The 13025-nt window shown below is 41.3% G+C and overlaps 1 protein-coding gene across 5 annotated transcripts in view; it reads left to right on the top strand.

Moving 5' to 3' along the window:
* Positions 1-9888, top strand: part of FARS2 (phenylalanyl-tRNA synthetase 2, mitochondrial) — a 239735-nt gene extending 229847 nt beyond the window's left edge. For all 5 annotated transcript variants that reach the window (XM_085051970.1, XM_085051968.1, XM_085051974.1 and 2 more), the window contains one exon: positions 9574-9888. In XM_085051970.1, coding sequence (XP_084908096.1) covers positions 9574-9712 — 139 coding nt within the window. In that variant the 3' untranslated portion in view covers positions 9713-9888. The remainder of the gene's footprint in view (positions 1-9573) is intronic.
* Positions 9889-13025: the final 3137 nt, after the last annotated feature.

Raw genomic sequence — 13025 nt, 5'->3', positions numbered from 1 at the left:
AAGATGGTATTTTGATCTTCCTAGTGTAATGTCTCAATGGCTTGCTTTCCTTTCTTGAGTGGCAGACCAGTAATTTCATTGCACTCACAGAATGATGCATCTCATTTTGTGCCCTGACCTTTTAATCTTCATGCCCACATGGTGTTTTATTGCATGATGCTCATATGATCTCACCGTAGGAGGTGTTCACTATGCATATTTCCTATCACATACACGTTTTTCTTTTCATAAAGAGCAACCATAATATTAAGGGGGTGACATGCCAAACATGGCAGTTAGGGTTTTCCAAACTAATGCTCATTTTGACAGCTCTGAAAATTCTGGCCCATGCGCCTCATTGGCATATGTTGTTATCTTTTGGCTAGCTTCAATAATGCCATGACATTTTCCCCATCGTTCCATTCAAAATAACCAGGGAAGCCTCACCTGCAAGATCCAGACTCTGTCTGTCATCATGGTCCAAATGTATAACCTGTACAAATGGAATCTGGCAAGAGAAAAGTTTAACAGCCAGACAGTTTTCCTGTGTGTTAGCAGTAGTTTTATCTGCTGGCCAGTAGTTCTCCTTACTCTGAGGACTTTCTCTGAATTGTCTTCCCAAGGCAGCAGCTGTCAAAAAAACGATGAGAACAGGTTTCTTGTGGCTGTCTGTGTGGAACCACTCTGTCCTCAGGGAGCAAAAGTGGTGAATTTCTGTATCTCCAAAACAAATCCAGTTAGCCAGATTAAGGCTCATAAAACCTGACAATTTAGAGAGGAAAAATAACTTATGAACTGGAAGGACATAGCAAGCAGCACTTAATTGTGCAAGTGGCTCCAGGGTTTTCACCAGCTTTGACAGATATTGTAAGCAGCCCCAGTGAGAAACCCCCTATATTTGCACACACAGAGCAACAAATTATTTTAACTATCCTTCTGGGGCTGCAGGCTGACCAGTGGAGCAGGTGCTTTAATGTATTGCTTTTCCTCAAAAAAAAAAAAAAACCTAAAAGGGGCAAGTAATTTCTTTTAACCTCTGCTTACTATTTGAAAGTCCGTCTTGTCTTCTAGTCTCAGGTTGACTCAGCTCTTCCTGCTGTCTTGTCCCCATCCTGTTTTTTTCCTGGTTTGGGTTTAGTTTGTCGCTTAAAAACCAGCAGATTTGATTACCCTGATGTTGTCTCTCCACTCTTCCCTGCCCTGTCCATTCATATGGGATGAGTTGCTGTTTCCTTCCATAGCCTGTTTCGGGTTCCAGGACTGCTGTACAACTTGCAGGAAGGAAGGGTGACTGGAAGTGTGTGTGCATGGGAAGAGTAACTTGAAAGAAGTGTAACTGAAAGGGTCTGTGCCTGCGTTTACCCAAGCCCCCCTCTCTCATCAATTTGCTGTGTGACCTTGGAAAAGTCATTTAGGTTCTTGGTCTGAGTCCAGAGCCATGTTCATCTATACGTCAACTCACTACAAGTGTAGAAGGAACTTAAACACCTACCTCCTGAGCCTGGTGAGGACAAAACCACTAATCTCAGTGACAAAATCTATACAAGTGTCTAAAACAGCATTGAGGCCTACCTGTGCACTTGTCAGCCATCTAGACACTGATTTCTGGTAGTGCTCAGTGGAGATACATCTGAACCAGCTGTCACTGCCATCCATCTTCATTTATTAGGAGAATGAATTGTTTTTAATTCTCATATAAATTCCCTTTCTGCTTGATTATGAAATATGTTTTAATTTGACAGCAATTTTATTTTTAGTAATACTTTTTGTAGCCTTTAGTGTTAACATCTAGTTGGCGGAAAAAACTGCTAAATATTTATACTTCTTGTCTTTGATCTTTCACTCAGAAGAACTGAAAAGGTATCACACTTAACATTTTTATTATAAATATTTTAGAAAGCATTTTAAAGAGTCCAAATCCGCCTCTCGCATTGGATTTGTTCGGATTGTTGAGATAGGATGCCACTCTTAAGTACAGGTAGCATTCCAGCTGGCAATGGTTGGAAAGTTTAGAGTGATCCTGTTGTGGCTAATGCCCAGGAATGGAATCATTAACATCACTGTGTGACAGTAGGAGGACCAAAGCTTCTTCCATCCCCTTCTTGCACCCTGTGGCTCAGAGGGAGATGAATACAATGTCTTTGCACAGGAAGTACAACTCTACAGTGTGTCTTCCAGAGCTACTCTTTGCAAACAGGTTGTGTCCCTCATCGTCTCCAGTACAGCCAGCTGCCCTGGAAGGGCACAACAGAGTTGTGAAGGAGATAGCCAAGTCACAAAGCTCTGTCAGAACCACAGAGCCTGTTGCTGCCAGAGATACCTTCTTCTACCACTAAATTACCAGGGATTTAGAAGGTCAAGAAAAACATGAAGAAAGCAGGAGAGCCAGCAATGGCAGAAAATATGTTGATTTATTGTGGGTTTACTCACTGAAAATGTGAATTTTTCTGTAAGACTTTTCTGGTTGGTAGCCAACATGCTTCAGCTGCCAGAGCTACCAGGATTTTCAGGTAATGTGTGCTTCTGTTCTCCTGAGTATGTCAGTATAAGCTATGCCAGCCAAGTTTCTTTTCCAGGGAGAGGGGGTGATCCATCATAGGAACTTTTTGCCTTCACCTCTCTGGGAAATGCAGTCTTGCCATGATTTCTGAACTAAACAGGGAAGGAGAAAGTCAAGAAGCTTAGATGGCAATTCCCACAGGACACAATATCCAAATCGAAGTATTTTGTTTGTTTGCTCAGTTAGAGAATGCTTAAGTCTCCAGTGGTCAATTTTTAAACTACAAATAACAAAAAGTATTACTCGTTGCATTTTGTTTTGGTGAAAACAAGATTAGGCTTTGAAAAACCTTTGACATGAACATTTTTCAGTCAAACGTCGGGAAAGTGAAGCAAAATAAAACCCTGTGCTGTTCACAGAACAGTTATTCTGTCCTGTCTCATGCTGAGACTATCCTTTTTTCTCTCTTACTTTCAGCATCCAGTTATTTTCCTATGTTCAGTCTCAAATTAAATCTCAAGTGCTTTACCAATCAACCTTCTCTTATTTTCCACTGCAATGGGTAGAAGTTATTTCACTGGATTTTGTATGTGTGTGTTTGAAAGTTTCTTTTTCCCATCTTTTTTCCACCTGTGCAGTCCTTGTATCCTGTCATAGTGATAACCCTGAAGAAAAAATAGGGGTTTGTACCCTATTCTGAGTCTCACAGGTTTGCACATGTTCTGATCTTTGTGTGCATGGCTTTCTTTCACTTCTGAAAGGCTCAGCCTTGGGAAATTGAGAGACTCATTCCATGCATAGTGTTGAATTTATCTGGTCTGAAGAGTGCTATGGGGTTATTCTGCTGATAGTAAAAAAGTCTTGAAGATATTCAGCCTCTAGCCTACTCTGGAATCTTCCTGGATTTAGAGCAGGATTTTGAACTGAACCACTTGATGGACTGGTGAGCCCCTAAAAATGGAGGACGCCCAGTGTGCAGTGAATGCACAAAGTTCACCTTTCAAGAGGGACAACTCTCAATCACATCCAGCTTTAAATCCATGTGAAATGGATTCCTCAGTATTGGCATTGATCAAATATGATGGGAATTCTGTCACCTGTGTTTGATAAATGATTTTCCCAAAGAGATGAAAATTGGAGGACAAGCAGTCATCACCGATGCTGGAATTCATCCCCTTCAGAACTGGTTTCATACCTGCTTTACAACCATTGATTATTGCCTTCTTCAAGGAATCAATGAGTCACTGTCTTTAAAATGAAAAGAAAAAACACAATCCAAAATCCCAAGGCTTTGTAGGTTTTTTCTGCCCTTCAGTGGCAGCAAAAGTCTGTGTCACAGTTAGCTTAGGATCCTGTGGGTACTCTAGATTTTTTTTTTAGTATAATGGAGAATGGTACTTTTCTTCTTCACCCTAATGCTCTTTTGTTGTTGCCTGCATGTAATGGATTCCATTACTTCTGGTGCTGTGAGACTTAAGAGCTTTTCAGTAGGAAGTGCTTGGGTCTGAGATGGGTTGTCTGTATCCTTGGCTGGTTACTGAGAGGACTGTAACAGTGCACAAGGGAAATACTCTCTCAGTTTCTTGTATAACTCAGTCTCTTCACAAGAATTCCCTCTGCTTGGGAGCTGGCAGAAGAGACCCCTGCTCTGCTCATGACAGGTTTTGCTGGCCTCTGTCAACAAGCCAAGGTATATATTGAAATAAGAAAAGGTCTTTGTGGGCCAAAGTGCTCAGCCAAAGCACAACTAATTGCTTGAACTGTTCCATTAAACATTTAGGGAGTACCTTTAACAGCCAGAAAACTTTCAAGTGGTGCATGTGAAAGATTTTTTTCAGTATTTATCTATTTGTATCTGTTCCTGCCTGCAAGAAATTAGTCGATAGATTTAGGCAGAAAAGGAAAATAATGAACAAAGCTTTTGAATTAATCCAATGTTTTTGAATGCTGGACAATGATTTAGATCATATTTATGGCTATCTAACAGTGTCCAGTGAGAAGGTGAAAAGTTTCCAAGTGCTTTCATTTTTCATCCACTTTTCACTGTCTTAACTGGAAGGTGTTATTTATGTCCTTTGCCATTGTATCCCATACTGTGCTCTTTATCTCTCTCAATAATACGGCTATTAACAGAATTTTGACTTCTTTTTTTCTACATGAAGAGAGAAGCTTAAAATGGAATTAATACTAAAGAAAGAATGAAAAGGTCAAGCAGGTTTAAGGTTTGGTATTCAGATACAGATTTCACCAAGTCCAATTAGAAAAGAGCAAAAAGTCCATTACTGTCTCAGTTTTGTGAACTAGAAGAACAATATTTCAATCCAGTCATCTGTCGGTGAACATGCATAGGTTTTAAAGTGACCACCAAAAAAATCCACAGTGGTCAAATAAGGTTGACAGTCTCAACATGTGTATTTTTGACCTGAATTATTTTTGAAGCTGAACCACCCTTCTGTCAGGTGTCACCTGGAGAAGGTACGCAAGAGAAATGACCATTTCCTGCTTTCTGTAGGTTTAAAATTATTCTTTCTTTTGGACGTGATCTAATGCCTTTCACTGGCATCAAAATCCCCTTAAACAAAAACATGTCCCTTTTTATGAATGTGCTGTGTGTATAATATGCTCTTCCAGAGATGAAGTATTAGCATTTGAAAGGACTGATGAGAATGTATATTTGGGAAAGACCTTTGTTCAGAGAATTATTGCTATATTCTATGTGCATATCACCATGGTAATTGAAATATTTGCCACTGATGGTAAGGTATACAGCACAAGCCTTTTGCCATTTTCCATGATGTGGTTTCTAGCAAAGAGTGCTATTTGTCAATTTAAAATTTATAGTAGGATATTAAGCAGTTGTGCCTCCTATCATAGAGATGGATGTGGTTTGAAAGCATGGAACAAAAAGGAACAGGTAATTATGCCATCTTCTTCTTGCAGTTTAATATTCTTCCCCATTCCCACTTAAAACGTGAACCATTCTGGAACTGCTGGAGCCACAATGCAAAACCAAAGCTGTGCTCTCTGCGTGGCTTTGTCAATTAGGATGCTGGTAACATGAAACAGTATTTTCATTTCTTCCCATCGTCATTGCTTTCAGGACATTGTTGCAAACAAAACAAACCTTTCTCTTCCCTGGGGTCATTCCATGCATGTGATCTCTGTGAAAGGTGTAGCAGCCATTGAGTACTGCGTGGAGGTTTATGTAAGGGAATTACTTGATGAATCTTTTGAGGGCATATAGGATACAAATTTCCCTGTCAGGGAGACCCTCAGAAAACCTCATTAACATGACTCACGTAACAGAGAGAAAATAATCTCAAATGCTTGCACTTCCATGTGTGTAGATCTTTAATTTTAAATAGTGTTCTGTAGGAAAAGGTGCAGTATAGGTATCATGGTGAGTAGTTCTACTTAGTGAACTGCTCAGCACACAAAGGGGATGGTACCCTTTTTTGCTCCTTCATGCTGTGGGTGATTGTCATCTCTAGTTTTCTGTTCCTCAGAGTAAATCCAGCTCTGTAGAAAAATGTCTGGTTCTGTGTTGTCCTCACTACTTAAGAGCAGGGGTAACCTCCATACAGAACTCCCTGTGCTTCTGTGCTTTATTTAAGGCAGATGGAAAGTAGAACACAGTTAAAATGAAGGGGGTTTCCTACTCACTGCTGCCCCTTTTATCTCCCTCTTCCAGTTCAGGATGGAGAAATTTTTATTCTTGTTATGATATTACACGTGGAAGAGACAAATGCCAATGCCAGGCATTTATTCTTCATGCAACATTTTGGTCACCCAATGACCCTGTGGTTAGTCTTCTGTGATGACTGAGACTGGTTCTTCAGAATGCTGAAGTGTTTTGCTGTTGATAGCTTCTGGGATCAGCTTTCTAGCCAAGTTCCATTTAAAGCATCCTTCAGTGGTTTTCCATGCAGGGAAAACTAACACACATGTATTAATTTTTGGTGCCTAACACACCCTTTCGTTCTAGCCCAGGTGCCTGTGCTTTTGTGTTGGTTTTATTAGACAAGTGGCAGACTAAAACTCCTTAATTTCTTGTTATGCTTAGGTATGAGGCTGAAAGACCCAAACATACTGACCTTCAGGTGGACCCCATGCAGTGACTGACCTGGCAGGGAGCAGCTCCCTAGCACATGGAGGCAGCTGTGTGCCATTTCCTGAAAATCATGAGGCAAAGCTCTTTCCTCCAAAAATCACATGAAAGAGCCTTAGGCATTGTTTCGCTCCAGTGTTTGTTCACAGTCCATATCCTATTTCCTCCTGTAGCATCAGAATAAATCCCTGCATTCCTTCTCCCTGTGAGCAGTGCTTCCCTGTGCTCACTGTGTTTCATTACCTGAAAGCCGCAGGCTGGTGCAGAGGAGACTTGTGACACTAAGCTCAGCTGAAGCCTAATGGGAGAGGAGTCCGCGTGACTGCGACCGCATGGACTTGTCTGGCGGAGCACTTTAGGTGAATAAAGCCCAGTGTGCTCCCTGTTAAGCTTCTACATTTTCTCTCTCTCTCTCTCTCTCTCTCTCGCTCTTTTTTTTTTTTTTTTTTTTTTTTTTACCTCATGAGGCTGCTGTTGTCAGTTTTGCCCTCAAAATTTTGTCTCTCAGGATAGAGAGCTGCTGATTCTGTATCGTCAGGCTGCAGCGTGACATGCAGCAGAGACTTCATTATGCATTAGCAGAGCCATCTTTAAGGTAGGCAAACACTCTGCAGAGTTTGCTCTGCAGAGCAAAAGGAGAGCAAGAAACAGAGTGAAAGGTGTTATTTGCTCACAATAATTGTTTCCAGATGCAGCTGATGGCAGGGATTAATTACAGTATTTTATTTCGGAGCAGGGGAAGTATTAGGGGAGGGAAGAGCCAAGAAGGGCTCTTCCCCATTTCCCTTGGAAAGTTAGTAATAGTACTCTAGAAACGATGCTTAAGGTTTTGAAACTTGCAGTGTGTCTTTTATTGAAATAGATTTGAACCTTTATAAGACTTCTTTCTAATTAGTAACAGAGATGTAAATAAACTTAGCTAAAAGGTGGGAGAGAAATGTAGCATACAATGTAGCATCCCAGTCATCTGAAGTTATGTGGAGTTATGTAAAGTTATGTGGAATTACGTGTTGCCAGCCATGTAGTAGTAGTAGTAGTTACAACTTCTTTTTTTTTTTGCCTGCAATTAAATCTAGATTAATTACATTTAATGTAATCCCCATTTTATTTGTCCCATACCAGCACTTAACTTCAGGAGCAGCTAGCAGAGCTCTAGTCCAGTGCTATTCTCTAAGACGTCTACCCTTTCCTGATTTAAATACCTCCTAAAGCTACTGTTTTGCCACAACACCCACAAGAAATTATTGTGTCCTATTCTGCCATACTTAATTTGTTATGGACTGAATTGCTCACTAGGATGGAGGGAGCGGGGACACAGAAACACCTAAGTCAGGATTAATTGTCACTTTCATTTAACCAAGGCAGTGCTGTAGCTACATCTACCACACCTTACATCTACATTAAGCAAACTTGTGTTTGCATCACATTAAATAATGGTAATGAATTTTAGATCATGGGATATGTTCCCAATACTTGCAAAACTTCAGGATTAAGCCTGTGATTGTACACCTTCCAAACAGATTTTCAGCCAAAACAATTTGAAATGGTTTTGATCAGGTGTATTCCTGTAGCACATTTAAAAACTGAAATACTACCAGCTCTAACGATATTTGGCAGCCTAGTTTTGAAAATTGTTTCTGTTGAGCTCCAATGCATTATCCCTCTCTCGTACTGAAATTTCTTACTGGCAGTGTAGCATCTGACCAAATCCTTGTTATTCCATTTACTTGCTTTCCCCAGGTCTGTCCTCTTGTCTGCTTAGAAGAGGTGGAGCAGAGCAGAGCAACACTTTCCCCACAGTTACACCTCCCCCTCTTTTCTCAAAGATCACTTTTCTGCAGCATTTAACCTGCACACAGGGAAAGCTCTCGGCTGGCTTTTAGCAGTTAACTGCAGTCAGCTTAACACTTTATGAAATGCAGTTTGCCCTTTCCAGTGCTAGCCAGATTTACCTTGCTTTATCTTCAGAGCACACAAAGAAAGGAGGAATGCCTTAATTAGAAATAGCCTTTTTATTGTAAACTGCCAGTGGGAGCAGGGCAAACTTCCTGCCCATGTTGGGTGGGACAAAATTGGTATCAAATAGCCATTCTGAGGTAAAAATTACCTGTGCTTGTTTCTAGTAGGATTTGAGGTTGAAATGAGTATCTTGAGAGTTATCTTTGTGGACGAACACATCTAACCTTAGGTTTAATCAAATAGTTGTAAACATAAACATGGTTCTAACATGAAACAATTTTCAGGGGAGAGATGACCCAAAGCTTGCTGACTGCCTTTGCATGTCATTAAATGCAGAGTTCTGCCATTCTGAGAGCTGCTTCTGCTTCATACTGTCTGGTTTCCCATTATTTCTCCCCTCAGATTTTCTCTCTTTCACTGAAGTGAGTGTTCATCTTTGAAGGAAGAAACTGTGTGGGCTCCACTTGAAACTAAAAAGGATGCCACAACTGCCATTTAAATTCAGTAACACAGGCACTGCAATTAGAGATGCCCTTGCAAGAGCTAGGTGCTCCTACTTGCTTTTGGTGGAAAGCATGAAGATTTTTTTCACTCTTACTCAACTAAATGAATTGTCCTGATTTTTCATTAACTTGTCTTTGCCTAGCCAGGAACTTCTCCCCCCCTCCCCCCCCCATCATTCCCTTTTCTCTACTCCTGTTCCCTGTTCTCTTTTGTCTTTTACTTTCTGTAGCACAGGGTAAGAAGTCCTCTTCGTGGGGTGGTTTGCTCTGGCAAGAAGCTACCACACCACAATACAAGCTGAGGTACTACAAAGTGGACTTCAGCAAAGTCCTCTGCCAAAATTAAAATTCATCTCAGTCCCACCTCTCTGGACTGTGTGTTTTAGCATTAAGGTGATTTTCAAGCAACAGGAGCAAAATTAGACCGCAAATAAAAATGATCCAGAGGGTAAGTGTTTGGCCTCATGCATTTGCATTTGCAGGCATATGTATTTATGAGTCCTCTTTTGGTTTGTGTTTTGTAGGACGAAGAAGGTCAGCCACTGCTACCGAATCACTTACCGGCACCCGGAGAGGACGCTCACGCAGGACGAGGTGCATCGCATCCATCAAGCTATTGAGGAGTCAGCAGTTCGGGAGCTTGGGGTGGAGGGCAGGTTCTAGCAGTGCTGCTCTGGAGCCCCAAGGACAGATGCATTTTCTTTTTTTTTTTTTTGTTCTTTTTTTGGGGGTTTTAGGTCACAAGTAGAGAGAGGGGTTTTGTGACTGAACATAGAAAGTGACTGATAAATGGGCAATGGTAAAACTAGCAGGTAATAAACATTACTACTGAGAAATCATTGACAAAGCACTGGTGCTTTATTTTAAGAAATGGGGGAACAGCAGTAATGCAAGATTTCCCTCCTGTTACGATAAGAAATACACTGCCTGGTGGTTTTCTGTGTTGTTAATTGGTCCCTGGGTTCCATTAAACTGTAAATACTTGGCATTATTTCTGTGTTGACAGGATGTTCTGTCCGTGTAACAAGTGAAGCAAATCAGAGACACAGATTAGCTGAGGGAAGAAAAACCCATTCTGCCTCACCCCACCCCGCCCCCGCTTTTTTTTTTTTTTAATCAGAAATGTCATATTTTGCTTCAAGAAACCTTCCAAGAAGTACATCTTGTGAAGTTTGGCTCTCTTGCCTTCAGAGGCCATAGGTGTTGCTTTCATCAGCTACAGAGGAGCCAGTGTGGCTCGGGCCAGGCTTGGCTGTCTTCAAATCCTGGGTCATTGGCAAGTTTCTCCTGTTAGATCCTTTTGCTCCCACAGAGCTGAGCAGGGCTTAGTGAGGTGCTCCAAGCTGTGCCACCTTCACTGGGGGAGGACCTCCCATGTCTCACTTCTCTTTGCACAGACACCAGTGCAAGCTAAGGCTCCTTCCCTGTCACCATCAAAGTATTAATATCACCTGGGACACAACGGCAGTAAAGAGAAACTCTTCTCTACAATGCCCTGAAAAGCAGCTGCCTTGATCTCTCACAGTATCTTGCTTTCTAGCAGCAGTGTCTGCTCAGAAATTTGCCCTTTAAGGCAGGAAACCAAGCTAAGATGGGATCTCCTGCTGTTTGAGGCACCAGTTGCTTTACAGGATGTTTGCCTTTTTCATTGCAGGTTATAATAAGTAAATTCTAGTGGTGGTATGATGCTAGGGCCTGTAGAAGTGTTCAAATGATCTGATAAATACTTGATGAGCCAGTGCGGATGCTGATATGGAATATGGGGCCTGTTTTGGCTTGTGATGGTGTTTCACACAGTCTTGCAGGTCACATCTGGTTCCTGTGCAGGCAACATTCCCTCCTTCAGGGAAGAAGGCGGTAAAAATGCTGCAATAAACAGCATCCAACAGTGATTTATGCCTTATCAAGAAACATCTGTGCACCAGGCTTGTACTCAACCATAAGAAGCCAGTTACTATTGCAGATGTGACAGAGGCAGAGAGCTCATTTTAATTTCATTACTCAACATATTTAGCTGTGTAAACAAATCCTAATCTAAATTGCTGTTGTGTTATCCAAATAACTTGATTATGGAAACAATATGCTAGACTTTCTTCAAGGCAAAAAGAATGGGTGCCATTTAGGCACTAGAAAAACCTGCTTGGTTATTTTTAAACCGTCATCTACTAAGATCCATAAATACAGCCTAGCCTATGTGATGTTTTTCTGTCTCCTTCATCCTTCACCTTTTCAGAATTCTCAGTAAGGACCTGAGGAGGAGGAGGACTTCCCTGAAATGCACTGAGTAGTAGTTGTTCCAAGACAGGGCCTGATTGATGCTGTCACATGGGGCAGCAGATTGTGTGGATCTTCATTGATGGAATTGTCTGTGGAGAGAGTACCATAACCTGTGTGCTGTATGAAAGAACCAAGTCTCTTTGGAAAACAGGAGAATATCTGTGGGGAAGTAGATCACAAAATTTCCTCTTTTATTTATTAATTAGTGAAATTTCCCTTTTCTTCTCCCCAAATCCTTAAATACGTCTCTCATTCTGATCAGCCAGTTGGGAGCATAGAAATCTGGGGAAAGCAAGGAGGAGAAAATTGGACATTGACCCTTCTTCACTGCAGCCACAGGACATTATGTCTGCCTTTGTAAGGCAGCTTGGGTGTTCTAGGATCAGCCAATCTCCAATCACTAGCATCAGCTGTGTTTGACTCAATGATCTTAGAGCTCTTTTCCAAGCTAAACAATTCTATGAATCTCTGTGTCTGGACTGCACTCCAGTGAACACAGACTCCCTGCAACAGCCAGCTCTTGGCTGTTGTCCTTAGAAACCTGAAAAGTTAATCTCACAGACTAATAGGATAAGGGAGAAATGAAAAGCTTTCCCTGAAGTTGACCTGACAGCATGGGATCTTCTTCTGGAGTATGTGTTTTCATAGGAGCAACTTTCAGACAAAAATGTGGAGTTTCTTCAGAGCAAGTGTGATTCAATCATATGAAGGCCTGTAAAATCAAATGGGTTGGCTGTGAGCATAATAGAAATACTTGGGTATGTTTAGATTAGGTAAGCTTTTGTCATACATATTCTAGAATTATTCTACTCTGAAGACCTATTCTGGCCAAGATTCACCGCAAGTAACAAAGCAGACCTCTGATCAGAAGGCATCCAAGTTGCACTTTTATGCTGCTGTCCTTTGGAGAACATGATTTTCTCTTTAAAGCCTGACCTTAATTTTACTGGGGAAATTTTCTATGGGTAGTAATAAACTCACAAGCCATATGATCCCTTGTGGATGCCAACAGAGAGCCCACAAGAATCCAAAGGTTGTAAAAGCCATGCTTTGTCTTACTGCTGGTCAGAGACACAGGATGCCAACAGCACCTTAAGACTGGACTGATCCTGGAGGGAATATGGCTGAGGAAGGTCCTTGGTACAGTCATGCTGAGAAACGGAGGCTTGACAATCCAATATGAATTTACCACAAGCTTCAGTTTATTGATTTACAGTTTACAGTTTTATAGTGTAGTTAACTAAATCATGCATATTCTGTAATCATACAATACTATTGGTTATATACTTCCACGCCCTAAGTTTGGCTACTTGCCTTAACATGTATCTGTGTTTATCTATAGTGCCTGATTTCTGCATATTTGTTACCAATTAACGCATTCTTGACGGCTCCTACGATCTCCATGTTGAAGGAAAGTCATGGTGACCTAGATTGCTGATTGGATGCAGGTCTCTAATTAATAGTTGGCTGAATATGGCTATTGTTAAGAAGTGGCTTGTTAAGAAGCAATCTATCTACATCTGCGTGTCCCTTCTCTAGAAGCCAGCTTTCCACACAGTCACAGACCAACTCTGTCAAAGAAAGGGTTACCCCTCTGTTGTCACTTGGCTTTTCTCAAGACGTATTTTGCACAAAGATCGGTGAACTGGCCTGAACACCAAGAACAATGTCACTGCCAAGGTAAGATCCCTTGCTGGTT

The sequence above is a fragment of the Lichenostomus cassidix genome, chromosome 2, assembly GCF_008360975.1.
Source record: "Lichenostomus cassidix isolate B80296 chromosome 2, HeHo_3.0, whole genome shotgun sequence".
Taxonomy (NCBI): Eukaryota; Metazoa; Chordata; class Aves; order Passeriformes; family Meliphagidae; genus Lichenostomus; species Lichenostomus cassidix.
Note: the sequence above shows the minus strand (reverse complement) of the source record. Positions and strands in the feature narration are given on the sequence as shown.